At 43.5% G+C, this 26,933-nt stretch overlaps 1 protein-coding gene across 7 annotated transcripts in view; it reads right to left on the bottom strand.

The window, feature by feature from the left end:
- The window catches only part of LOC115128484 (A-kinase anchor protein 9-like), a 138,620-nt gene that overhangs the window by 47,177 nt on the left and 64,510 nt on the right, over positions 1-26,933 (bottom strand). For 6 of the 7 annotated variants that reach the window (XM_029658349.2, XM_029658347.2, XM_029658350.2 and 3 more), the window contains 4 exons: positions 26,201-26,331; positions 21,144-21,334; positions 11,917-12,161; positions 1,626-1,788 (listed from right to left, as the gene is read on the bottom strand). In XM_029658349.2, coding sequence (XP_029514209.2) covers positions 1,626-1,788; positions 11,917-12,161; positions 21,144-21,334; positions 26,201-26,331 — 730 coding nt within the window. The remainder of the gene's footprint in view (positions 1-1,625; positions 1,789-11,916; positions 12,162-21,143; positions 21,335-26,200; positions 26,332-26,933) is intronic. The other variant, XM_029658348.2, reaches the window with a different exon arrangement.

Genomic DNA, 26,933 nt, shown 5'->3' with positions numbered 1-26,933 from the left:
TATATATTACTTTGACTCAAATTATAATGATTTGTTTTGTTGCTAGGTAGCGTTAGCTAGCGCTAGTCGTCTGTACCGGCGCCAAAACTCAGCTATTTGTCATTCTATAACTTGTTTTCCATCTTCTTTTTAAATAGTGAGCCAACACGTTTTTAGCACTTATTTCCTTGACTGATCAAATCTAATTTTCTCACCTTTGGGATGGAATCCCTTAAGAATGAAAAGCACAAGGCTCTAGGGGCGGCAGGTAGCCTAGCAGTTAAGAGTGTTGGGCCAGTAACCTAAAAATCACAGGTTCAAATCCCAGAGCCAGTGGTGGAGGGTGGAAACATCTGGCATTCTGCCCTTGAGCAAGGCAGTCAACCCCCAACTACAACTGCTCCCCGGGCGCCAATGACGTGGATGTTGATTAAGGCAGCCCCCTGCACCTCTGATTCAGAGGGGTTGGGTTGAACGCAGAAGACACATTTCGGTTGAATGCATTCAGTTGTGCAACTGACTAGGTATCCCCTTTCCTTTCCTAGTCTCATGAGAGAATCTGTTGTCTCTGTCTCATGGAAACCGATTGAGTACAATTAGGTGCAAACAGAACACCATCAATCAAGCTGCAAAACAAACTAACCACAGTGCTGACCCTGCCACACACACACACACACACACACACACACACACACACACACACACACGTCACCTTTCTTGCATTAAAGACAATTTTATAAAAGGCCAACACTCTCTTACCAAATAGGTCATCTTTGCTCAGAATTGTATCAACACACCCCTCTTGCTACAAATGTCCACAATGGCATCACGATGCCATTACATTTCCTATAGGCCTACGTCTCTCTCTAATGCTCTACGGTAAACCTATCCTCTGCAAAACATAATACAGAAATACATCCTAACTCCCCCTGAGAGACTTGAGTGGCCTCAGAGCCTGGCTAATGGTTTCTGCCAGAATGGAACATTATTCAGAATTCAAGCAAAAGCAAGCCTGTTCCTCCATCTTCATTGAAACCAGTTTTCCACACCACACCACATCACTGAATTAGACAGGACAAAAGGAGAGCATTATTTCGGCTTGACATTAACAATGTTTGAATACGTGGATGGAAGAGCAAACACAACGGAGGAAGACAAGGCATCATTTGGGTTGGAGGCATCTTCGAAAGCTTTTAAGCGCCTGAAATGCATGTTGAAATATGTAGGCTAATACCGCAGGTCACGTGAAATCTGGGTGATGTTTTGTTTGTGTACGAGTCCGTTAATGAGAATGTCCTTCTACCCTGTGTGTGAGTCAAGAAAAAAGCAAATGCAAACCAAATGTGGAGCCAGCTACATTTGACTGTGTGTATTTTTTTTTTTTTTTTACTGCGAGTCGCATGTCAAATGAAGACGTATCAGATGTTTTTCCTTGTTTTACTATCCTTGAGGGGACTTTTGGGGATTGAACAAACTCACCCACCCACACCCCATCTCCATATATTCACTTTCCCTTTCACCCACAGATTCCCTAGCCACCTGACTCACCAAAACACACCATCCCCCACAAACACCCCAGACACACACTTTCACTGCCCTCCACACCCACCCACCCAAATTTAAAAACACCCCCCCCCCCCACTCACCCTCTGCCCTGTGGAGCTCCAGGGCCAGCTGCTCACGGGCACGCCCCTCCTCCCCCAGCCTTTCCTGCAGATCCTCCTGCCGCCGCAGAAGATCGCCAATCTCCTGGTTGTGATGGAAGGACTCGCGCATCAGCTCCGTCTGGGTGATCTGCGCATGTTCCAGCTGATCAGGGTTGGGAAGATAGGTGGCGAGACAAAGACCATTACTTTAGTGATCAAAGAGCATTTGAGGAAATACTTGAGGTGGAGAATAATTCTGAATAAAACATTGAGATACACAAAGCCTTAAAGTAAGTTTGTCCACACAGACTGACTCAGTTTGTAAGAGTGTGGCACTAGCAACACCAGGGTTGTGGGTTCGAATGCTCCTGGGATCACATGTACAAACAAATGTATTATACTCAGTGCACTATAAACTGCTTTGGATAAAATAATCTGCTAAAATGGCACATGGCATATTATTAAATAAAATCCAATGTCATGAATGAATGAATACTCTGCTGTCATTTACGGACATAACCTCTCTCTACGGACAATATGCTGAGCCTTGTGACAGTAGGTATAATGGGAATATTTTATGATCACCAGTCATGGTTTCCAGTTAGTGTCCAAAGTGAAAGTCAAAAATGAGGACCAATCAATCAAAGCAGTAGGCCCACTTAAGGATAATGGGTGGAACAAAACTACACTAGCACATAAGATACACAGAGGGTTCACAACACACACGGCCTGTGTGGCTATGCTTAAATGAATAGGGAATCCCAAAAACAACTACAGGGCGATGCACAAAGAGGTGTGGAGAAGGTTAGCCGTATACAGTTCAGTGGTAAGTCCAGAGTTGTACAGTGGCACATCATGACAGTGTAAATATTTTCTCACTCGCTTCAAATACTCACATACAGAACCTGCATAGCTAAAATTAGTAAACCTACACCCCAGTTTGACATTCATCAAGGAACTAACAACATGTATGACCTGTCATTTAATTCTTAGCCCTTTAACTTTGAAAACAGATGACAGGTCTAGTAGACGTTGCACAATGACGTGTTCACAAAAGCCTTCTATCCTGGCTGAATTAGCATGGAATTGCTCTTCTGCAATAAACCACTGACTTGCACAATATATACACACACGTATGTGGACACCCCTTCAAATTAGTGGCTTCGGCAATTTTAGCCACTGCAGTTGTATAAAAATCAATCACACAGCCATGCAATCTACATAGACAAACATTGGCCTCACTGAAGAGCTCAGTGACTTTCAGAGTGGCATTGTCATAGGATGCCACCTTTCCAACAAGTCAGTTTGTCAAATTTCTGCCCTGCTAGAGCTGCCCCGGTCAACTGTAAGTGCTGTTATTGTGAAGTGGAAACGTCTAGGACCAACATCGGAAACGTCTAGGACCAACAAGAGGTAGACCACACAAGCTCACAGAAAAGGGACCGACGAGTGCTGAAGCTTGCCAAAATCATCCGTCTTCGGTTGCAATATCACTACCGAGTTCCAAACTGCCACTGGAAGCAACATCAACACAATAACTGTTCGTCTGGAGCTTCATGAAATGGGTTTCCATAGCCGAGCAGCCGCACACACGCCTAAGATCACCATGCGCAATGCAAAGCATCAGCTGGAGTTGTGTAAAGATTGTCTCCGAAGCAGTGGAAACGCATTCTCTGGAGAGATGAATCATGCTTCACCATCTGGCAGTCCGACAGACGAATCTGGGTTTGGCAGATTCCAGGAGAACACTACCTGCACCAATGCATTGTGCCAACTGTAAAGTTTGGTGTAGGAAGAATAATGGTCTGAGGCTGTTTTTCCCTGGTTAGGCACCTTCGTTCCAGTGCAGGGAAATCTTAACGCTACAGCATACATTGACATTCTAGACAGTTAAATGCTTCCAACTTGGTGGCAACAGTTTGTGGAAGGCCCTGTCCTGTTCCAGGAAATGCCCCCATGCACAAAGTGAGGTCCGTACAGAAATGGTTTGTAGAGATCGGTGTGGAAGAATTTGACTGGCTTGCACAGAGCCCTGACCTCAACCCCATCGAACACCTTTGGGATGAATTGGAATGCCGACTGCGAGCCAGGCCTAATCTCCCAACATCAGTGCCCGACCTCACTAATGCTCGTGGCTGAATGGAAGCAAGTCCCCACCGCCATGTTCCAACATCTAGTGGAAAACCTTCCCTGAAGAGTAGATGCTGTTATAGCAGCATAGGGTGGGACCAACTCCATATTAATGCCCATGATTTTGGAATGAGATGTTTGACGAGCAGGTGTCCACATACTTTTGGTCATGTAGTGTATAAGCACCACAATTCCACAGCAGCAAAAGACATACTGCAACATTATGACAACCAGGAAGTAGTCAGGCAATCATGCCACCCCAAAATCTTGGAGTAATATTTTGCTCACGTCACATGATTACCTGCTCAGATGAAAGCAGAGTAGGGAGATGTGTAACCTTCATTTTAACTAGGCAAGTCAGCTGACAACGATGGCCTACCCCGAACGACGCTGGGCCAATTGAGCGCCGCCCTATCTTGGACTGTATAGGCTACTCACTGTGTTTTTCACTGTATAAGTTGCCCAGTCAAAAAATACTGCTGTCAAGCAAGTTCGCTGTATAACGCACTAGTGTAGACTCCTATATAGGAGGGGTTGTATGTAGGTCATGTTATGAACTGTATACAATAATGGCCAAAATTGCTGTTTAGAACATCAAGTTAGCCAAATAAAAGACACTTTCAGATTAATGAGAAAGAGTAACTGTCCAGACTGAGTCATATTTACTTCACTAGTTATACAGTTCCATATAGGTTACATGGAAGGTCAGCAGCTGAACGTAAACTTACTGTATAGGGTGGCGTGGGCAGGGAGATCTTAGAGATCACCTTAAGGAGGTGACCATTGGTCCTGTGGTTGACATGCGAGATTTGCGTCTGTACCACCACAGAGTTTTTCTCATTGAGGACGTTGGAGAGGGGGAAAGGTCGGGGCAGGGGCACACGAGATTCCACCTCGTACACATCCTGATCTTCCCCTTCCACCCACATTGCCTGGTGGCTCGAATTCCAGTACGAGCGGTAGGAATCCATTGTGGTGGACAATTTAAGGGTTTTCAATTACCAACTAGTGTATCCTTGTAGCGCCCTCCCTTACCTACAAATTTCCACGGATTGTATGAATTCGCCGGTGATCCTTTCAGCATCTACAGTGCACCTGCTGCGATGGATGGAGTCTTCAGCTGAGACTAGCAAAGCAGGGGGAGAGCCCAAGAGGAAAGAGCAGCAGAGGGCAGATGAGTCCCGACTACGTAGCCAGGCTCTAGACAACAGTCTCTACAGAGCTGCCAGGCACAGAGCCTTGGGGAAACACACTGGCGTCTCAGTTCAGAATCAGAACCACACGCATAGCGTGCTGAAGAGACAATAAAAGGTCCCAAGTAAATACTGAGAACTAGGTCCTCCCTTGAAACAAAGTTTCAAGTCATAAAAGAAAAGATACCGGTAGTGCTTCTCCTTGTGTAGGAGAAAAGTAATCCTTTGTGGGGTAGAAAGTCCAAAGTCACATATTGTACCTGGGACAAAAAGGCATTCCTGAATCCTGGCAGTGATTGAGGGGGGTAAAATAAAGCAAGACCTAGCTTTAATATCCTGTGCACCTCTGACAGACTTTTCTCTCTGTCTGTTTTGCTCACTATCTCAGAGCACAGCGTGACCTTGCCCCTCAGCAGCACTCACTCCCACTCCCTCTCTTTCTCCCTTGGGAAGCTCATTAACAATTCCATGCCGCCACGGCAACGCAACACCGACCCGCAGGGAAGGGAAGCCTCCCGGTCCCCCCTTAATTGCTTTACACATGGAGCAGCCAACCAAGTGTTAACTCTGAAGCCGCCCGATCCAGTGGGGCTCTCGCTGCCCTTCTCCTTTCAGTATCTCTCCTCTTTCGGTCACCCTCTCATTCTTGATCTATCCCTGTAGCCCCCTCTAGTCTCTGTCACCACACTTTTCTAGTTCCATGTCCCTCCCTCTCTCTCTCTCCCGGTCTCTCCTTATACACCAGCCTACATGTCAATGTCTATCTCGGTCTCGCTCTATCCCTCTCGAAACAGACATAAAAGAAGGTTGTGGTCTAAATTGTTCTCCCAGTGTGTTTTGCAGCAGGCAGGCAGAGTCTCTCCCTCTTCACTTCCGGATTGATAGCATGGGCAGGATATTGTTCAGCGAAAAGGGGGAGGGAATAGTTAGCGTAATTTCAACCCCCCGGGCTAATGGGGCAGGTATAGCTTTGCAAATACACACACTCCCTCTCCCACACACACATATCCTTTTTGGAGGAGCTTGTCAAACAGGATTGATATTCCGTCAGTGCAGATGAACTGACAGAGACAGGTTTCCTAAAAATATCGCCGTAGCCACCCTGGTCTCGCGAGCAAGTGAACCGTAAAACAGTCATGGAATTACACAATCAACACGTTGGCCTTAAATGTCACTCACTGATCTATGTATAATACAAGGGTAAGTGAGCAACACCTGCTATAGCAAATTATTTCCAAAGCCAACCGACAAGACACTTAACATTCCAGAAAAACACATTACAATCAAGCATAATTCACACAACCAGGCCCTACAGACAGGAAACAACGATCCACGAACATTCACTCACAAAGAACTAATTAGTCAATTCTGTCAGGAAAGAAACCATTAAATGGGTAGTTCGGGATTGTCTCCAGTCATATGAACACGTATACATTTTTTATGCATCTGTGACCAGTATGAAGGAAGTTAAGAGGAAGTTTCGTGAGCCAATACTTGAGAAATTCTAGGAGAGCCACACACTCTAGGAGCTCAGATGCAATATTTTAATAACCTACGTTTCGACAAACAAGCTGTCATCATCAGGGTAAAATGACAAACACTACAGGGTGACTAGTTTATATAGTGTCAAAGGACAAACACAGGTGTCTGTAATCATTGCCGGGTGTGGCCTGATATCATTGGTTCATTCTCAGATATAAAATAACATACCACAAACACGAAAGGAAAGCATACGATCATAGATACAATTTGGCAACATAGGCCTACAAACATTTACAATAGCAAAATCACAATAATCACAAGAATGGTTTCAGATCAAAGTCTATGTTGAGCCCGAAGGGGGAAAGTGTCTTTAAATTAAAGATCCAGGCAGCCTCACATATTAACAATAAATTGTCAAGGTCACCCCCTCTTCTAAGGAGGGTGACGTGTTCGATGCCGATATAATGTAGGGACGAAGTGGTTTGCTTCTAAAAAGAGGGCTGCAACTGGATAAGTCGAGTTTTTGCACCTAATGGTGCTACGATGCTCCGAGATTCATACTTTTAAATTGCGATTTGTTTACCCATATAATTTACACCACAAGGACAAGTTATAAGGTTAACAACGGCCTTAGTGGAGCACATGATAACACCTTTTTGATTGGGATCGGTTTCCCTGTTTGGCGGTGTTTGAAGGCTCTACATTTATAAGTGCCATTGGATTGAGCACAGCCATTACATTTGTAGTTTTCATCAAGTAGGGGCGCAAATATACATTGTGCAGGGATATCTTGGGGTGGTAAATCAGAGTTTACCAATTGATCTCTGAGATTTCTGACCCGCAAGAACACGACCAAGGGAGGGTCAGAAAACACATTACCGATACGGTCATCGGATCTTAGAATGTGCGAATGTTTGTGAACAAGTCCCTTAATTTGTTCAGAGCACTTTGAATAGCGGGTAGTTAGAACACAAGAATGCTTCTTTTTGCGAGGCTGTCCTTGAAAAAGATCATGTCTCGGTTTGTTTTGAATTTTCTCAATGGCAGAATGAATCTGATCATTTGAATTTAGTTTTTCAAGGGAAGCGGGAGACAACTATCAGCCCTCAAACTGTTACGATCAGTAGGTTACCTGTAAAGATCAGTGTATAGAACATTATCCTCACACAAGATCAGAAGAATGTGAGCCAATACTAACTAGCATGCCAGGTGTTTCCATAGACTTCCAGTCATTCCGCCAATGCTAGTTGGCAATTGCACCAACGCTAGTTGGCAATTGCACCAATGCTAGTTGGCAATTGCACCAATGCTAGTTGGCAATTGCACCAATGCTAGTTGGCAATTGCACCAATGCTAGTTGGCAATTGCACCAATGCTAGTTGGCAATTGCACCAATGCTAGTTGGCAACTTCCTTCAAACTGAACACAGAGGCATACAAATGGTATCCAAAGGTTCATCGGATTCTGGGGAAGTAGATAAAGGGCTTCATTGCCCAAATCCCCAATATCCCTATAAATTAACCAGTAACGTTAGGTCTTGTGAGCTTAGCTTCCCATCACTAGGCAGTAATGCCCAGTTTGAAGTGACAGTGTTTGACATGTATTCGAGTATACCCTGGTCAACATTCCAAATAGGCTTTTTATTGATTTAAGGTTGGACCGTTGGCAACTTTACACTCACCCACTGATTCAGAGTACACAAACCGGTGACTTTTATTGGGCTGTCCGGGGTAGGGAGCAAGAGATATTGCATTGACCTCCACACACAGACACTCAGTTTTTTTTATTTTATACAGACCGATAAGGTTACAAGTGGCTTGTTAGGTCTTTAAAACGCCTGATAGATGCAATCACCTCTTTTACATGTGTATTGGAATAGGCCTACCGTATATCATACAACATGCTTCAATAGAAGTTCTCACACACAGGTTGCATGCAAAGTTCAACCTTTGCATGAGGAAACAGTCAAGGGGCCCGAATACTTTCCGAATGCACTGTATATACAGTTCCAGTCAAAGGTTCAGACACACCGACTCATTCAAGGGGTTTTCTTTATTTTTTACATTGTAGAACAATAGTGAAGACAACAAAACTATGATAGTACACACATAGGATCATGAACTAACCAAAAAAGTGTTAAACAAATCAAAAAATATTTTATAATTGAGATTCTTCAAAGTAGCCACCCTTTGCCTTGATGACAGCTTTGCACACTTGGCATTCTCTCAACCACCTTCATGTGGTTGTCACCTATTATTCTACAACGTAGAAAATAGTAAAAAGGAAAGAAAAACCCTTGAATGAGTAGGTGTCCAGACTTTTGATTGGTACTGTATATATAAACACTGGATTGGCTGACACTATGTATTGGCCATTGAAGGGCTATGAAGGCACCGGTCGGCCATATTGGCACTCTCCAGTGGCACTCTCCAGTGGGAGCATTCCTAAGAATGAATGGAATTCTACAGTATTTCAATTAAATGTTTCAAGAACAAAATTACAACTATTGCTTGTTGTAGCGGGGACAGTAACATTAGCACTAACATTAGCACTAAAATATGTTATATTTTAATAGAAATGTTACATTTGTATGTTTAGCTTACATAATATAATTAAAACATATGCATCAAAGTGTCAGTAATAGAAGAAATGTGTCAAAAACAAAAAGGTAGACATTAAGAAATGCATTTCATTAACTTCTAAAATTTTTTTTTTTTTTTTACAATCTTTTTTGCCACCTATCCAGAGTTTATACACATCATTGTGTGGGTGTCTACTGTGTGTGTTCGTAGATGGGAAGAGTTAGCCAAATTATTTTGCCAATTAGCTTCTGCCGGGGCAAGTTAGTGACCGTCAAATTACACAATGTAATGAGAATATTTTCATGTTGCACACCTTTTCATTATCATTAAATGCTTTCAAAAAGTGTATATGAATTTCTCCAACTTGGTTGGTTTAAGGCTTTTAAGTTATGGAAATTTGGAGCTATTTGAATCTTTACATTGTCCCATGAACAATTGAAGTCGGAAGTTTACATACAGGTTGAAGTAATTAAAACTCGTTTTTCAACCACTCCACAAATTTCTTGTTAAAATATAGTTCTGGCCAGTCGGTTAGGGACATCTACTTTGTGCATGACACAAGCCATTTTTCCAACAATTGTTTACAGACAGATTATTTCACTGCATCACAATTTCAGTGGGTCAGAAGTTGACTGTGCCTTTAAACAGCTTGGAAAATTCCAGAAAATTATGTAATGGCTTTAGAAGCTTCTGTTAGGCTAATTGAGATCATTTGAGTCAATTGGAGGTGTACCTGTGGATGTATTTCAAGGCCTACCTTCAAACTCAGTGCCACTTTGCTTGACTTCATGGGAAATTCAAAAGAAATCAGACAAGATGTCAGAAAAAAAAATGTAAACCTCCGCAAGTCTGGTTCATCCTTGGGAGCAATTTCCAAACGCCTGAAGGTACCACGTTCATCTGTACAAACAATAGCACGCCATTATAAACACCATGGGAACACGCAGCAGTCATACTGCTCAGCGAGGAAGAAGCCACTGCTCCAAAACCATCATAACAAAAGCCAAACTATGGTTTGTAACTGCACATGGGGACAAAGATCGTACTTTTTGGAGAAATGTCCTCTGGTCTGATGAAACAAAAAAGGAATTGTTTGGCCATAATGACCATCGTTATGTTTGGAGGGAAAAGGGGGAGGCTTGAAGAACACCATCCCATCAGTGAAGCACGGGGTTGTCAGTATAATGTTGTGGCGGTGCTTTGCTACAAGAGGGACTGGTGCACTTCACAAAATAGATGGCATCACGAAGGAGGAAAATTCTGTGGATATATTGAAGGACCATCTCAAGACATTAGCCAGGAAGTTTAAGCTTGGCCACAAATGGATCTTCCAAATGGACAATGATCCCAAACATACTTCCAAAGTTGGCAAAATGGCTAAAGGACAACAAAGTCAAGGTATTGTAGTGGCCATCACAAAGCCCTGACCTCAATCATATTGAACATTTGTGGGCAGAACTGAAAAAGCGTGTGCGAGAAAGGAGGCCTACAAACTTGACTCTGTTACACCAGCTCTGTCAGGAGGAATGGGCCAAAAATCACCCAACTTATTATGGGCGCTTGTGGAAGGCTACACGACACGTTTGACACAAGTTAAACAGTATAAAGGCAATGCTACCAAATACTAATTGAGTGTATTGTAAACCATTCTCTACTATTATTCTGACATTTCACATTCTTAAAATAAACTGGTGATCCTAACTGACATAAAACAGGGATGTTTTACTAGAATTAAATGTCAGGAATTGTGAAAAACTGAGTTTAAATGTATTTGGCTAAGGTGTATGTAAACTTCTGACTTCAACTGTACATTGTGTAATTTACAGATGCTCCCAACTAGCCACATAGGGATATTTAAAAGTCAGTGCATTTCCTTGAATCTCTTCTGAGCTATTTTTACATGCACAACCACTACACCATGAGTAATGCTTGAATATAGGACAAACAGAACAGAAGATGTAGTATGATGCAGAAACTGTACCACATTTTAATGATGTATAAAGTATCTCTAGGCTGGCAGAGGGCACACACACAGTGAATGGGTAGTAGTAGTCTTTAGTTTTTATTTAACCTTTATTTAACTAGGCAAGTCAGTTAAGAACAAATTCTAATTTACAATGACTGTCTACCCTGGTCAAAACCTCCCCTAACATGGACGATGCTGAGCCAATTACGTGCCACCCTATGGGACTTCCGATCACAGCCGGTTATGATACAGCCCGGGATCGAACCCAGGTCAACAGTGACACCTCTAGCACTGCGATGCAGTAGCCTGAGGGGTAGGAGTCATCGGAGTCCAGTTGGATTATAATAGGCTAGGGGGAGGAAGAGAGACAACGCTCTATGCAAATCCACGTTTATCTGTAGGCAACCGCTGGGATTGAACCAGCCCTATTGTGTGGTGAAATAATTCTAGCTCCGGCTATCTAATAGTGAATAGGATTCTGCAATCTCATCTCTAAAGGGACTATGTGTGAATAGACTAAAAAACTACAGGGGGTTATGATTGTGTAAAATACAGTGTATTATCAGTGAGTGGATGTAATTTATGTATTTGACAAAGAGCGCATGTAGCCCATGTCATTGTAACTTCAAAAGCAACAATACGGGACTGTCAACAAGAGAATGTTTAGGTGATTAATCCATTTCCAACCGTTGTATAGCACTGGTATTTCGCTCACACACAGTTCACGGAATGGTGTATTTATAGTATGTAGCCTACCGCTAGATACAGCAGAGGCTTTAGTTTGTGCCACAATGCTTTAATCAACAGCAGCATTTTAAATGACGATCAACTTGAAAAAGATAATACAAAATTATAGAACAGATTCATTTTCTGTGTGGTCCACAACCTTTGTGCTGAGCACACCACGCTCTTACTAAGTGAACCTTGCTGTGACGTACCTGATTGGTCGTCTCTGTGATGGCCACCAGCAGTTTCTCTACGGCGGCCTGGAGGCGGGAGCTAATATTCATGAGGTACTCCTCATTCTCCAGCTGAAGCTCCGCTCCTGGCAACAGGATGTGGCAGTCAGTCATCATCTGCTGGGACAAATCCAGGTCCTCGTCCATCGCTGTCTCACCCGACCACACGCTCACGTCACCAGCCCCAGTCTCGCTGCCTTGGCAACTCTCAGTGGTCGACGCATCTGGGCAGGAAAAATGGAGGGCAAAGTTAATTGTCAAGAGAATACACTTCATTGGAAAAAAATATTGTTTTCATTGTCACCAATATCAACCAGTCATTTATTTAATAGTTTTCATCCAAACGATTCATTTTATGGCAAAGCATTCATCAACAATTATAATATAAGGCATGGTATCCCAGGTCTTAATCACACAAGGCTTCTGAGGAGTTGCCCATCCCTTCCATGGCATAGTAGTATGAGCACTGTCCTTATGTTTATTGGTCACATACACGTATTTTTCAAATTAAATTGTATTTGTCACAAGGTGTAGACCTTAGTGGAATGCTTACTTACAAGCCCTTAACCAACAATGCAATTAAAAATAACTATATTTCCCACAAAAAAAATAAGAATAAGAGATGAAAGTAAAAAATTGCAAAGGCCCTCTTTGTCATGCAAATGAACTGAATCCCCCCAAAAATGTCCACTGCATTTCAACCCTGCCACAAAAGGACTAGCTGACATGTCAGTGATTATCTCGTTAACACACGTGACTGTTGATGAGGACAAGGCTGGAAATAACTCTGTCATGCTGATTGAGTTTGAATAACAGACTGGAAGCTTCAAAAGGAGGGTGGTGCTTGGAATCATTGTTCTTCCGATGTCAACCATTTTCACCTGAAGGAAACACGTGCCATCATTGCTTTGCACAAAAAGGGCTTCACAGGCAAGGATATTGCCAACAGTAAGATTGCACCTAAAATCAACCATTTGTCTGATCATCAAGAACTTCAAGGAGAGCGGTTTAATTGTGGTGAAGAAGGCTTCAGGGTGCCCCAAAAAGTCCAGCAAGCGCCAGGACCGTCTCCTAAAGTTGATTCAGCTGCGGGATCAGGGCACCACCAGTAAAGAGCTTGCTCAGGAATGGCAGCAGGCAGGTGTCAGTGCATCTGCAGGCACAGTGAGACAAAGACTTTTGGAGGATGGCCTGGTGTCAAGAAGGGCAGCAGAGAAGACACTTCTCAGCAGGAAAAACATCAGGGACAGACTGATATTCTGCAAAAGGTACAGGGATTGGGACTGCTGAGGACTGGGGTAAAGTCATTTTCTCTGATGAATCCCCTTTCCGATTGTTTAGAGCATCCGGAAAACAACTTGTCCGGAGAAGACAAGGTGAGAGCTTACCATCAGTCCTGTGTCATGCCAACAATAAAGCATCCTGAGACCATTCATGTGTGGGGTTGCTTCTCAGCCAAGGGAGTGGGCTCACTCACAATTTTGACTAAGAACACTGCCATGAATAAAGAATGGTACCAACACATCAAGAGAAGATCAACTTCTACCAACCATCAAGGAACAGTTTGGTGACAAACAATGCCTTTTCCAGTATCATAAGGCAAAAGTGATAACTAAGTGGCTCGGGGAACAAAACATCGATATTTTGGGTCCATGGCCAGGAAACTCCCCAGACCTTAATCCCATTGAGAACTTGTGGTCATACCACAAGAGGCGGGCAAGACAAACAAAAACCCACAAATTCTGACAAACTCCAAGCATTGATTATGCAAGAATGGGCTGCCATCAGTCAGGATGTGGCCCAGAAGTTAATTGACAGCATGCCAGGGCAGATTGCAGAGGTCTTGAAAACGAAGGGTCAACACTGCAAATATTTAATCTTTGCATCAACTTCATGTAATTGTCAATAAAAGCCTTTCACACTTGTGAAATGCTTGTAATTAAACTTCAGTATTCAATAGTAACATCTGACGAAAATATCTAAAGACACTGAAGTAGAAACTTTGGGGAAATTAATATTTGTGTCATTCTCAAAACTTTTGCCCACGACTGTACATTGGTACCGGTACAGAGTCAATGTGCGGGGGCACCGGTTAGTCGAGGTAATATGTTATTAAAGTGACTATGCATAGATAATAACAGAGTAGCAGCAGTGTAAAAGAGGGGGCGCGGGGGCAATGCAAATCGCCTGGGTAGCCATTTGATTAGATGTTCAGTTTTATGGCTTGGGGGTAGAAGCTGTTTCGAAGCCTCTTGGACCTAGACTTGGCGCTCCGGTTCCGCTTGCCGTGCAGTAGCAGAGAGAACAGTCTATGTCTAGGATGGCTGGAGTCATTGACAATTTTTAAGGCCTTCCTCTGACACAGCTTGGTATAGAGGTCCTAGATGGCAAGAAGCTTGGCCCCAGCGATGTACTGGGCCGTACGCACTACCTTCTGTAGTGCCTTGTGGTCGGAGGCCAAGCAGTTGCCATACCAGGCAGTGATGCAACCAGTGCTCTTGATGGTGTTGCTGTAGAACCTTTTGAGAATTTGAGGACCCATGCCAAATCTTTTCAGTCTCCTGAGGGGGAATAGGATTTGTCGTGCACTCTTCACAACTGTCTTGGTGTGCTTGGACCATGTTAGTTTGTTGGTGATGTGGACACCAAGGAACTTGAAGCTCTCAACCTGCTCCACTAAAGCCCTGTCGATGAGAATAGGGGCGTGCTCTGTCCTCCTTTTCCTGTAGAGCACAATCATCTCCTTTGTCCTGATCACGTTGATGGAGAGGTTCTTGTCCTGGCACCACATGGCCAGGTCTTTGACCTCCTCCCTATTGGCTGTCTTGTCGCTGTCGGTGATCAGGCCTACCACTATTGTACGATTGGAAAACTGAATTATGGTGTTGGAGTCGGGCCTGGTCGTGCAGTCATGAGTGAACAGGGAGTACAGGAAGGGACTGAGCACCCACCACTGAGGGGCCCCCGTGTTGAGGATCAGCGTGGCGGATGTGTTGTTCCCTAACCTTACCACCTGGGGGTGGCCCGTCAGGAACTCCAGGATTCAGTTGCAGAGGGAGGTGTTTAGTCCCAGGGTCCTACGCTGGGTGATGAACTTTGAGGGCACTATGGTGTTTAACACTGAGCTGTAGTCAATGAATAGCATTCTCACACAGGTGGGAAAGGGGCAGTGTGGAGTGCAATAGAGATGGCATCATCTGTTATTGATGTTATTGCGGTTTAGCGAAATGCTTGTGTGCCTAGCTCCAACAGTCCAGTAGTATCTAACAAGTCACAAATCTAAAGAATGGAATAAAGAAATATTAGGATGAGCAATGTCGGGGGTGGCTTTGACTAAAATACATTAGAATTATGTATATACATATGAAATGTGTAAAACAGCATCTAAACTTTATTAAAGTGACCAGTGATTCCATGTCTATGTACATGTAATTACTAGTGCATGGTTGATCAACCGGGTGGTAGCCGGCTAGTGATGGCTATTTAACAGTCTGATGGCCTTGAGATACAAGCTGTTTCAGTCTCTCGGTCCATGCTTTGATGCACCTGTACTGACCTCACCTTCTGGATGAAAGTGGGGTGAACCTTCCTGTAACATTGGGTGCTGTAGGTGTCCTGGAGGTCAGGCAGTGTGCCCCCGGTGATGCGTTGGGCAGCCTGCACCATCCTCTGGAGAGCCTTGCGGTTGAAGGGCAGTGCAGTTGCCGTATTAGGCGGTGATGCAGCCCAACAAGATGCTCTCTATTGTGTATCTGTAAATGTTTTATGAGTATCTTAGGGGCCAAGCTGCATTTCTTCAGCCTCCTGAGGTTGAAGAAGCGCTGTTGCACTTTCTTCACCACACTGTCTTTGTGGGTGGACCATTTCAGACAGTGATGTGTACGCCGAGGAACTTGAAGCTTTTCACCTACTCCACTGCAGTTCCGTCAACGTGGATAGGGGCGTGCTTCCTCTGCAAGTCCACGATCAGCTCCTTCATTTAGTTGACGTTGAGGTTATTTTCCTGGCACCATTCTGCCAGGGCCCTCACCTCCTCCCTGTAGGCTGTCTCGCCATTGTTGGTAATAGGTCTACCACTGTTGTGTCGTCTGCAAACTTGATTGAGTTGGAGGCATGCATGGCCACGCAGTCATGGGTGAACAGGGAGTACAGGAGGAGGCTGAGCACTCACCCTTGTGGGGCCCGTGTTGAGGATCAGCGAAGTGGAGGTGTGGTTTCCTCCCTTCACTACCTGGGGGGTGGCCCGTAATGAAGTCCAGGACCCAGTTGCACAGGACGAGTTTCAGACCCAGGGCCCCAAGCTTAATGATGAACTTGGAGGGTACTATGGTGTTAAATTCTGAGCTGTAGTCAATGAATAGCATTCTTACATAGGTATCCCTCTTGTCCAGATGGGACAAGGCAGTGTGCAGTGTGATGCATCGTCTGTGGACCTATTGGGGCAGTAAGCAAATTGAAGTGGGTCTAGGGTGGCAGGTAAGGTGGAGGTGATATGATTGTTAACTAGCCTCTCAAAGCACTTCATGATGAAAGAAGTGAGTGCTACGGGGCGATAGTCATTTAGTTCAGTTACCTTTGCTTTCTTGGGTACAGGAACAATTGTGGACATCTTGAAGCATGTGGGGATAGCAGACTGGGATAAGGAGAGATTGAATATGTCCGCAAACACTCCAGCCAACTGGTCAAATGTGTCTTCGGCATAGAATGGAGTCGTGATCTGATTTGCAGAAGGGAGGGTGGGGGAGGGCCTTGTAGCCATCCCGGAAGGGAGAGTAACAATGGTCGAGCGTTTTTGAAGCGCGAGTACTACAGGTAATGTGTTGATAGAACTCCAGTAGCGTTATCCTTAATTTGCTTTGTTAAAATCCCCAGCTGCAATATCACATGAAACACGGCGTTACAGTCTCAATCCTAGCTGACTGGTAATACCACCCCAGACACAACCACACACAGAACTAAACAGGAAAGAACAGACATTATGTTACTGAATGATCCACAATTGCCTCTTTATTCTCAGGAGGGACACACATCTCTTTTGAGTGCATTGGTACACACTTTTCTAGCAAGAGAATGCAGAGGGAGAGAGGATGGATCAGTGGGCATCTTCTATCATGACTGCTAACCGAATTTAAATGCAAATACACATGCCACAGGATATGTGTGGTTGGATACAAGAGTATGAGGTGATGGTGAAGGGGGAAGAGGAGAACCCTGAATGTCATGTACTTTGTGAAAACAAAATCTCAACAAGGAGTCAGTACTATTGTGCACATGGATTATTTTTCAGTTCACGTCACAGTCAAATAAGCCGTCAACAGCTATACTTCGTTGATAAAATACCAGAGCATTTGAAAAAGGTAACAAACAAAAAAGTCAAGCGGTTGGTTAACTAACTAGTTCTCTGAACTGTAAAATCTAACCACAATAATTAACCGTAGTTATGCAAGCACGCATGTGTGTGTGTGTGTGTGTGTGTGTGTCTCATGTGTGTACAGAGGGCAGGCAGATGTTTAAATTGGGGGAGATGTTCCCACACTAGAGCAGACTTTACCACTTAAAGGGATACTGCAAGATTCTGGCATTTATCCACTTACCCAGAGCCAGATGAACTTGTGAATAACATGTTCATGTCTCTGCGTGCAGTTTGAAGGAAGTTAGCAGTAGTTTGCTAACTACCTTTACTACTGTACCTGTCGACTTCCAGTCATTGCACTTAAAATGCCAGAGTCTCGCAGTATCCCCTTAAGCCTGTCGACACATAAGGGAGAGGCATATTGTTAAGCTTGGCAGGGCATTGTGTCTTAAATACACTTGTCATGTTTAGGGACTCCACCTTCAGGCCACATATCAAGAGATGAGATGAGTATACAGACGCTAAGGAGTGTAATGGTATTACCACTATTGTCTGATAGTTAGGGAGTGGTTGGTGGAATGGGTGGACCATAAAATTGTCCAGGGTAGGGTATACTGCTGTTGTGCCCTTGAGCAAGTACACCTGACTTCAATAGCTTCATTCAGCTATCTAGTCGTGTAATTCTATGATGTGTGAAATAAAGTTTATGAGCAAGTATTGTCAGGAGGCAATTATACTTTCTGTTAATACCAGGTAGTCATAAGGGGCAGCGACCTGGAAAAACTCTGAGCCCTACAATACGAGTCTGGTTAAAAGGTATTGGCTAAGGATTGCTATGTCACCTCCAGAGTTACATTAATTCCTATGATTCATTAGTTTCAGCACGTGATTCTGAAACACTGCCTACTATTGACAGGAGTGTCAGTCTGGCTGGACTGATTTTCCTCTGGTAACTGTGGGAACTTGACTTTTAATAATGTTTGGCGCTGGGATGAAATTGCCATGAATGCTATAGTCCCTGGGGATATTATTATGTATTGCTCTCTGTCTGCACACTGAAACTGATTCTTGTGTACTTAGTAGCCATTGGCTGTAATTAGGAAAATATACAGATGAGATCAATTTTGGTCAAAGTTCAAAGTTTTGGTCACCCTGACGAGGGTAGTTTGACGGAAAGCTTGGTACAGTAAAGATACATTTGCATTGATATTAAATGTACACTGAACAAAAATATAAATGCAAAGTGTTGGTCCCATGTTTAATAAGCTGAAAAAATAAAATATATATATATTTTTTTAAATCGCAGAAATGTTCCATAAGCACAAAAAGCTTATTTCGCTCAAATGCTGTGAACAAATTTGTTTACATCCCTATTAGTAAACATTTATCCTTTGCCACGATAATCCATCCACCTGACAGGTGTGGCATATCAAGAAACTGATTAAACAGCATGATCATTACGTGGCGCAGTGGTCTAGGGCGATGCTAGGCTCCGACACATTGGTGCGGCTGTCTTCCGGGTTGGATGGGCGCTGTGTTAAGAAGCAGTGTGGCTTGGTTGGGTTTCGGAGGACGCATGGCTTTCGACCTTCGTCTCTCCCGAGCCCGTATGGGAGTTGTAGCGATGAGACAAGAAAGTAACAATTGGATACCATGAAATGTAGAAATAAATACAAACAAAAGCAGCATGATCATTACACAGGTGCACCTTGTCCTGGGGACAATAAAAGGCCACATCAGTGGGGTGTCACACAACCCCACAGATGCCCCCAGTTGAGGGAGCGTGCAATTGGCAGGAATGTCCACCAGAGCTGTTGCCAAAGAATTTAAATGTTAATTTTTTCTACCATAAGCCATGTAGTTTTAGAGAATTTGGCAGTACGTCCAACCGGCCTAACAATCACGTGTAACCACGCCAGCCCAGGACCTCTACATCCAGCTTCACCTGCGGGATCATCTGAGGGGTGGAGGGGATGCTGAGGAGTATTTCTGTCGGGAAAAACGTATTCTGATTGGCGGCTGCCCTCATCAGCCATTTGAAATCAATAGATTAGGGACTAATTAATTTATTTCAATTGATTTATTTCCTTATATGAACCGTAACTCTGTAAAATCTTAATAATTGTTGCATGTTGCGTTTATATTGTTGTTCAGTATAGGAATTTTCCCCCTGTATCTTTCGCAGCTTGGTTGGGTATGCAGCTGACTTTCACACAAACTGTATACAAGTTTTGAATATTGGTAAAGTTAACGCTAAACACTCAGTGGGCAGTTTATTAGGTACACCCATCTAGTACCAGGTTGGAACCCTCTTTGCCCAGAGAACAGCCAGAAATATTTGGGGCATGGAAATGTTGCTCAATTGGTATCAAGGGCCCTAACGAGTGCAAGGAAAACATTTCCCACACCAGCAGCATGTACCATTGACAGCAGGCAGGATGGGGCCATGTACTCATTCTGCTTACGCCAAATCCTTACTCTGTCATCAGCATGACGCAACAGGAACCAGGATTTATCGGACCAGGCAATGTTTTTCCACTCCTCAATTGTCTACTGTTGGTGATCGCGTGCCCACTGGAGCAGTTTCCTCTTGTTTTTAGCTGATAGGAGTGGAACCCGGCATGGTCATCTGCTGCAATAGCCCAGGCGTGACAAGGACCAACAAGAGATGCCATTCTGCACATCCCTGTTGTACTGCAAGGTTATTTGCCTGTTTGTGGCCCCGCTGTTAGCTTGCACGATTCTTGCCATTCTCCTTCGACCTCTCATCAACAAGCGGTTTCCACCCACAGGACTACCGCTGACCAGAAGTTTTTTGTTTGTCACACAACTCTTGGTAAACCCTAGACACTGTCGTGCGTGAAAAGCCCAAGAGGCTGACCATTTCTGAGATACTGGAAGTGGCACGCCTGACACAGATGATCACACTACGCTCAAAGTCACTTGGGTCACTCGCTTTGCTCATTCTAACATTCAATCGAACAGGAACTGAATGCCTCACTTCCCGTCTGACTGTTTTATACAGCAAGCCTCGGCCACATGACTCTCTGTCTATAGGAGCTAACAAATTTCATGAACGGGGTGAGTGTACATCAACAATTAATTCAATGTGATGCATAGGTCCCAAAGAAAAAGGTTCCATAAAGAAAGGCAGCAGGTAACCAGTCAGGCAGGACCTCTTTAGACTGGCAATAGTGGTTAGAAACTGGCAGGACTTCATTAATTATGATAGTCACCATGGGCATTTTTGGCAATAAGTATTCTGTCTCCATCTTTCTTTCCTCTCCTGTGTATATTTCTGTCACACACCCAGACCTCAACCCTTGCACCTCTTCTTCTCTCCCTTACTTCATTGTATGTTTAGGTTTTGTCTGGCTCTATTTAATGAAATCTAAATCATCTTGATGGAGTGCTATTGTGCTTTTCCAAGACTCCGATCCCCAAGGGGGCTTGACGGGGCGCCAGGTAGCCTACTGTTCAGAGCATTGGGCCAGTAACTGAAAGGTTGCTATATCGAATCCCCAAGCTGCCAAGGTAAAAACCTGTCGTTCTGCCCCTGAACAAGGCAGTTAACCCACTGTTCCTAGGCCGTCATTGTAAATAAGAATTTGTTCTTAACTGACTTTCCTGGTTCAATAAATTTGAAATAAAATAATAATTGGTGTCACACGTTTGTCGCAGCCCTAGCTACTAATCATGGAATTCAGTTAAGTGTAATCAGATGTGTTTGTTAGAGATGTAGCTTAACTGTGACACCAGAAAGGCCCGGAGGAGCAATATTGCTGACCCCATTTTACTCCTCATAACATGCATAGGTGGTAGGGGTTGATTTGAAATTGGCTGCTCAACGAACCTTCAGCTGCCCCTGTGGCAGGCCTAAAGGGCTCGCCAGCTGCTCTTTGCCAGGTGGGTCTCTGTGAGGAGGAGGGGGGTACCAGTAGCCCTTCCACATGGCATCCGATGGTCTCCTCAGCGGCCGCTGTGGTCTTGAGCACATCACTCAGCACCTGTCGGAGGCTCTCGTTAGCCTTACGCAGCAGATTCCTGTGGAAAGAAGAAAATAAACAAACATATGAAATGTTGGTGGGAACAAAGATTATGGTCTTTCATTCACTTAAAACAAATATTTTTGTTACGGGTGAGGTTGGCAAGATGCATACTGCACAAGTGCTTTGGTTAACTACATATGTACAGTGGCAAGAAAAAGTATGTGAACCCTTTGGAAATACCTGGATTTCTGCATAAATTGATCATAAAATTTGATCTGATCTTTATCTAGGTCACAAAAGACAGTCTGCTTAAACAAATAACACACAAACAATTATACATTTTCATGTCTTTAATCACACCATGTAAACATTCACAATGCAGGGTGGAAAGAGTATGTGAAACCTTGGATTTAAAAACCCTCCTTTGGCAGCAATAACCTCAACCAAACGTTTTCTGTAGTTGCTGATCACAACGGTCAGGAGGCATTTTGGACCATTCCTCATTACAAAACTGTTTCAGTTCAGAAATATTCTTGGGATGTCTGGTGTGAACTGCTCTCTTGGGGTCATGCCACAGCATCTCAATTGGGTTGAGGTCAGGAATCTGACTAGGCCACTCCAGAAGGCATATTTTCTTCTGTGTTTTGGGTTGTTGTCCTGTTGCATCACCCAACTTCTGTTGAGCTTCAAATTGGCGGACAGATAGCCTTACATTTTCCTGCAAAATGTCTTGATAAACTTGGGAATTCATCTTACCGTGGACTGATGACCAAGGCTTTTAGAGATACTTTTGCAACCCTTTCCAGCTTTATGCAAGTCAACAATTCTTAATCTTAGGTCTTCTGAGATCTCCGTTGTCCGAGGCATGGTTCAAATCAGGCAATGCTTCTTGTGAATAGAGGTTCTTGTGGTTCCGACGTAGGTATTTATAGTTGTCCACATATTCTAGGTGTCTGGCTAGACTGTAAACTCACCTTCCAGACTCACATTAAGCATCTCCAATCCAAAAGTTAAATCTAGAATCGGCTTCCTATTTCGCAACAAAGCCTTCTTCACTCATGCTGCCAAACATACCCTTGTAAAACGGACTATCCTACCGATCCTGGTCTTCGGCGATGTCATTTACAAAATAGCCTCCAACACTACTCAGCAAATTGTATGCAGTCCATCACAGTGCCATCCGTTTTGTCACCAAAGCCCCATATACTGCGACTTGTATGCTCTCGTTGGCTGGTCCTCGCTACAAATTCGTCGCCAAACTCACTGGCTCCAAGTCATCTATGTCTTTGCTAGGTACAACTCCGCCTTATCTCAGCTCACTGGTCACCATAGCAACACCCACCCGTAGCACGCGCTCCAGCAGGTATATTTCACTTGTCTTCCCCAAAGCCAACACCTCCTTTGGCCGCCTTTCCTTCCAGTTCTCTGCTGCCAATGACTGGAACAAATTGAAAAAAAATCACTGAAGTTGGAGACTTATATCTCCCTCACTAAATTTAAGTGTCAGCTGTCAGAGCAGCTTACCGATCGCTGCAGCTGTTCACAGCCCATCTGTAAATAGCCCATCCAACCAACTACCTACCTACCTCATCCCCATATTTGTTTTTCTGCTCTTTTGCACACCAGTATTTCTACCTGCACATCCTCATCTGCACATATATAACTCCAGTGTAAATTGCTAAATTGCAATTACTTTGCCTCTATTGGCATATTTATTGCCTTACCTCCCCATTTCATTTGCACACACTGTATACAGATTTTTCTATTTTGTTATTGACTAAGTTTGTTTATCCCATGTGGTAACTGTTTTTGTAACACTGTTTTTAATTTATCTTGGCCAGGTCGCAGTTGTAAATGAGAACTTGTTCTCAACTGGCTTACCTGGTTAAATAAAGGTGCATTTTTTATTTAAAAATAACTAAAGAATAGCAACATTTTGGGAGTGTTTTCTATAGGGCAACATCTCCAATCTCATTGATTGGACTCCAGGTTAGCTGACTCCTGACTCCAATTAGCTTTTGGAGTAGTCATTAGCCTCGGGGTTCACATACTTTTCCCAACCTACAATGTGAATGTTTAAATTGTGTAATCAATATAGACAATAAAAATACAATAACTTGTGTGTTATTAGTTTCAGCACACTCTGTCTATTGGTGTGACTTAGATGAAGATCAGATCAAATTTTATGACAATTATATGCCGAAATCACAAACTTTTTCTTGAAACGTGGTGCTTGGTCATATTCACTGCATACATCTCTTTTTGAATACATTTGTGTGTCGAACAATAAAAATAAAGTAGCTAAAATCCGTCTAACCTTTTATCTGTTTATACAGTGCTTTCGGAAAGTATTCAAATGGACGCCACTCCACTCCACATTTTGTTAAATTACAGCCTTATTCTAAAATTGATTAAATCGTTCCCCTCATCAATCACCACACAATACCCCACAAGAACAATGCAAAAGCAGGTTTAGTATTTTTTGCAAATTCATAAAAAATACAACATTTACTGAAATATCACTTACATAAGTATTCAGACCGTTGACGCATTACTTTGTTGAAATATCTTTGGCAGCGATTACAGCCTAGAGAAGGTTTTCATCAAGGATCTCTTTGTACTTTGCGCCATTCTATTTCACTTGATCCTGACTATTCTCCCAGTCGCTGCCGATGAAAAACATGCCCATAGCATGATGCTGCCACCACCATGCTTCACTGGAGGGATGGTGCCAGGTTTCCTCCAGAAGTGACGCTTGGCATTCAGGCCAAAGAGTCTTGGTTTCATCAGACCAGAGAATCTTGCTTCTCATGGTCAGAGTCCTTTGGGTGCCAAGCTGGCTGTCATGTGCCTTTAACTGAGGAGTGGCGTCCGTCTGGCCACTCTACCATAAAGTCCTGATTGGTGGAGTGCTGCAGAGATGGTTGTGCTTCTGGAAGGTTTTCCCATCTCCACATAGAAAGTCAAGAGCTATGTTAGAATGACCAAGTTTTTGGTCAGCACCCTGATTGCTCAGTTTTGATGGGCGGCCAGCTCTTGGAAGAGTCTTGGACAGGTGTGTGCCTTTCCAAATCTTGTCCAATCAATTGAATTTACCAAAGGTGGACTCCAATCTAGGTGTAGAATTTTTATTTGATTTATTTCACCTTTATTTAACCAGGCAGGCTAGTTCAGAACAAGTTCTCATTTGCAACTGCGACCTGGCCAAGATAAAGCATAGCAGTTCGACACATACAACAACACAGAGTTACACATGGAATAAACGAACATGCAGTCAATATTACAGTAGGAAAAAAAAGGAAAACAAAAAGTATATATACAGTGAGTGCAAATGAGGTAGGATAAGTGAGTTAAGGCAATAAATAGGCCATGGTGGCAAAGAAATTACAATATAGAAATTAAACACTGGAATGGTGGATGTGCAGAAGATGAATGTGCAATTAGAGGTACTGGGGTGGAAAGGAGCAAGATAAATAAATACAGTATGGGGATGAGGTAGTTGGATGGGCTGTTCACAGATTGGCTATGTACAGGGATCTGTGAGCTGCTCTAACAGCCGGTGCTTAAAGCTAGTGAGGGAGGTAAGAGTCTCCAGCTTCAGTGATTTTTGCAGTTCATTCCAGTCTTTGGCAGCAGAGAACTGGATGGAAAGACAGCCAAAGGATGAATTGGCTTCGGGGGTGACCAGTGAGATGTACCTGCTGGAGAGTGTGCTATGGGTTGGTGTTGCTATGGTGACCAGTGAGCTGAGAAAAGGCGGGGCTTGACCTAGCAGAGACTTGTCGATGACCTGGAGCCAGTGGGTTTGGCGACGAGGGTGAAGTGAGGGCCAGCCAACGAGAGCGTACAGGTCGCAGTGGTGGGTAGTATATGGGGCTTTGGTGACAAAACGGATGGCACTGTGATAGACTGCATCCAAATTGCTGAGTAGCGTGTTGGAAGCTATTTTGTAAAAGACATCGCCAAAGTCAAGGATCGGTAGGATAGTCAGTTTTACAAGGGTATGTTTGGCAGCATGAGTGAAGGATGCTTTGTTGCGAAATAGGAAGCAGATTCTAGATTTAATTTTGGATTGGAGATGCTTAATGAGAGTCTGGAAGGAGAGTTTACAGTCTAACCAGACACCTAAGTCAGAGCCATCCAGAGTAGTGATGCTGGACGGGTGGGCAGGTGCGGGCAGTGATCGGTTGAAGAGCATGCATTTAGTTTTACTTGCATTTAAGAGCAGTTGGAGGCCACGGAAGGAGAGCTGTATGGCATTGAAGCTCGTCTGGAGGTTAGTTAACACAGTGTCCAACGAAGGGCCAGTAGTATACAAAATAGTGTAATCTGCGTAGAGGTGGATCAGAGAATCACCAGCAGCAAGAGCGACATCATTGATGTATACAGAGAAGAGTGTCGGCCTGAGAATTTAACCATATGGCACCCCCATAGAGACTACCAGAGGTCCGGACAACAGGCCCTCCGATTTGACACCTGGTAAACCAGGTGAAGCAATCATTTGGAGGATGATCAATGGAAACAGGATGCATCTGAGCTCAATTTCGAGTCTCGTAACAAAGGGTCTGAATACTTAAGTAAATAATGTGTTTTTTTTTTTAATACATTTGGAAAAAAATCTAAAAAACTGTTTTTGCTTTGTCATTATGGGGTAGTGTGTGTAGATTGCTAAGGATTTAAAAACATGTTTAATCATTTTTAGAATAAGGTTGTAACGTAACAAAATATGGACAAAGTCAAGGGGTCTGAATACTTTCCAAAGGCACTGAATGTGGGTATAAAAAAATAAAACAATTCTCTGGTAAAGCATATACAATAAATGTGCAGAGGTAAAATCATGACATGTGCAGAGGAGTTAATTATATTCTCTACAATATAAATTAAACTGAAAGTACAGAACATTATCATTCTCTAGTCATACCTCTCAGTAGTGATGACTTGATGATCTGGACAAGAAGAGTCATCCTCTCGATCTTGTGACGAGATATTTCCACCCATGGCCCTCTTCCTCCTGACCTCTTCATCTTTCTCACCTTCCTCTTCTCCCCTCTTCTTCAGTGGATGGACCGGCAGGAGGGAGAAGAACGACAACAGCCCTGTCATTATCACCCATTTACAGACAAGCACAGACTTTCACACTGTGTTGACGATTCCTGGAAACATGAGACAGCGACGGCCAGGCGAGCTGAAGACATGATCATTACATGGAAAGTGGATTCAAATCAGACGAGAGTCGCAGCGCTCACCAGTACACACACACACACACACTTACACAAATCCATAGAAGCTAGGGAAACACTAGTATCTTTGTGCTGTTATGGCAACAGGTGCACCAGAGTCCAGGGCTGATGCAGGAAGTAGAGTGGCTCCCTCTCATGGTGAGGGAACAGAAATGCTGCTCATTCAGATAGAATACTAATCTAAAGATGTTCATGTTGATTCATAAATGACCACATTGTGTGTACTGGTGAAGGCTGATGAGGTTTCTGCCACAATCTCTTTACCTTAGAGCTTCAATCTTTATATTTCATCATTTGGTTGAGATTTAACAGTTTGACATTTAAATTATAAACGAAAAGAGTAGGTACTCTTCATGTCATAATAAGTTAGGCTATTATGCAAAGAGCACATAGTCCCAACTGAACATCAGTAAA

Source organism: Oncorhynchus nerka, linkage group LG4 (assembly GCF_034236695.1).
Source record: "Oncorhynchus nerka isolate Pitt River linkage group LG4, Oner_Uvic_2.0, whole genome shotgun sequence".
Lineage (NCBI taxonomy): Eukaryota > Metazoa > Chordata > Actinopteri > Salmoniformes > Salmonidae > Oncorhynchus > Oncorhynchus nerka.
This window is presented reverse-complemented; position numbering and strand designations above follow the sequence as displayed.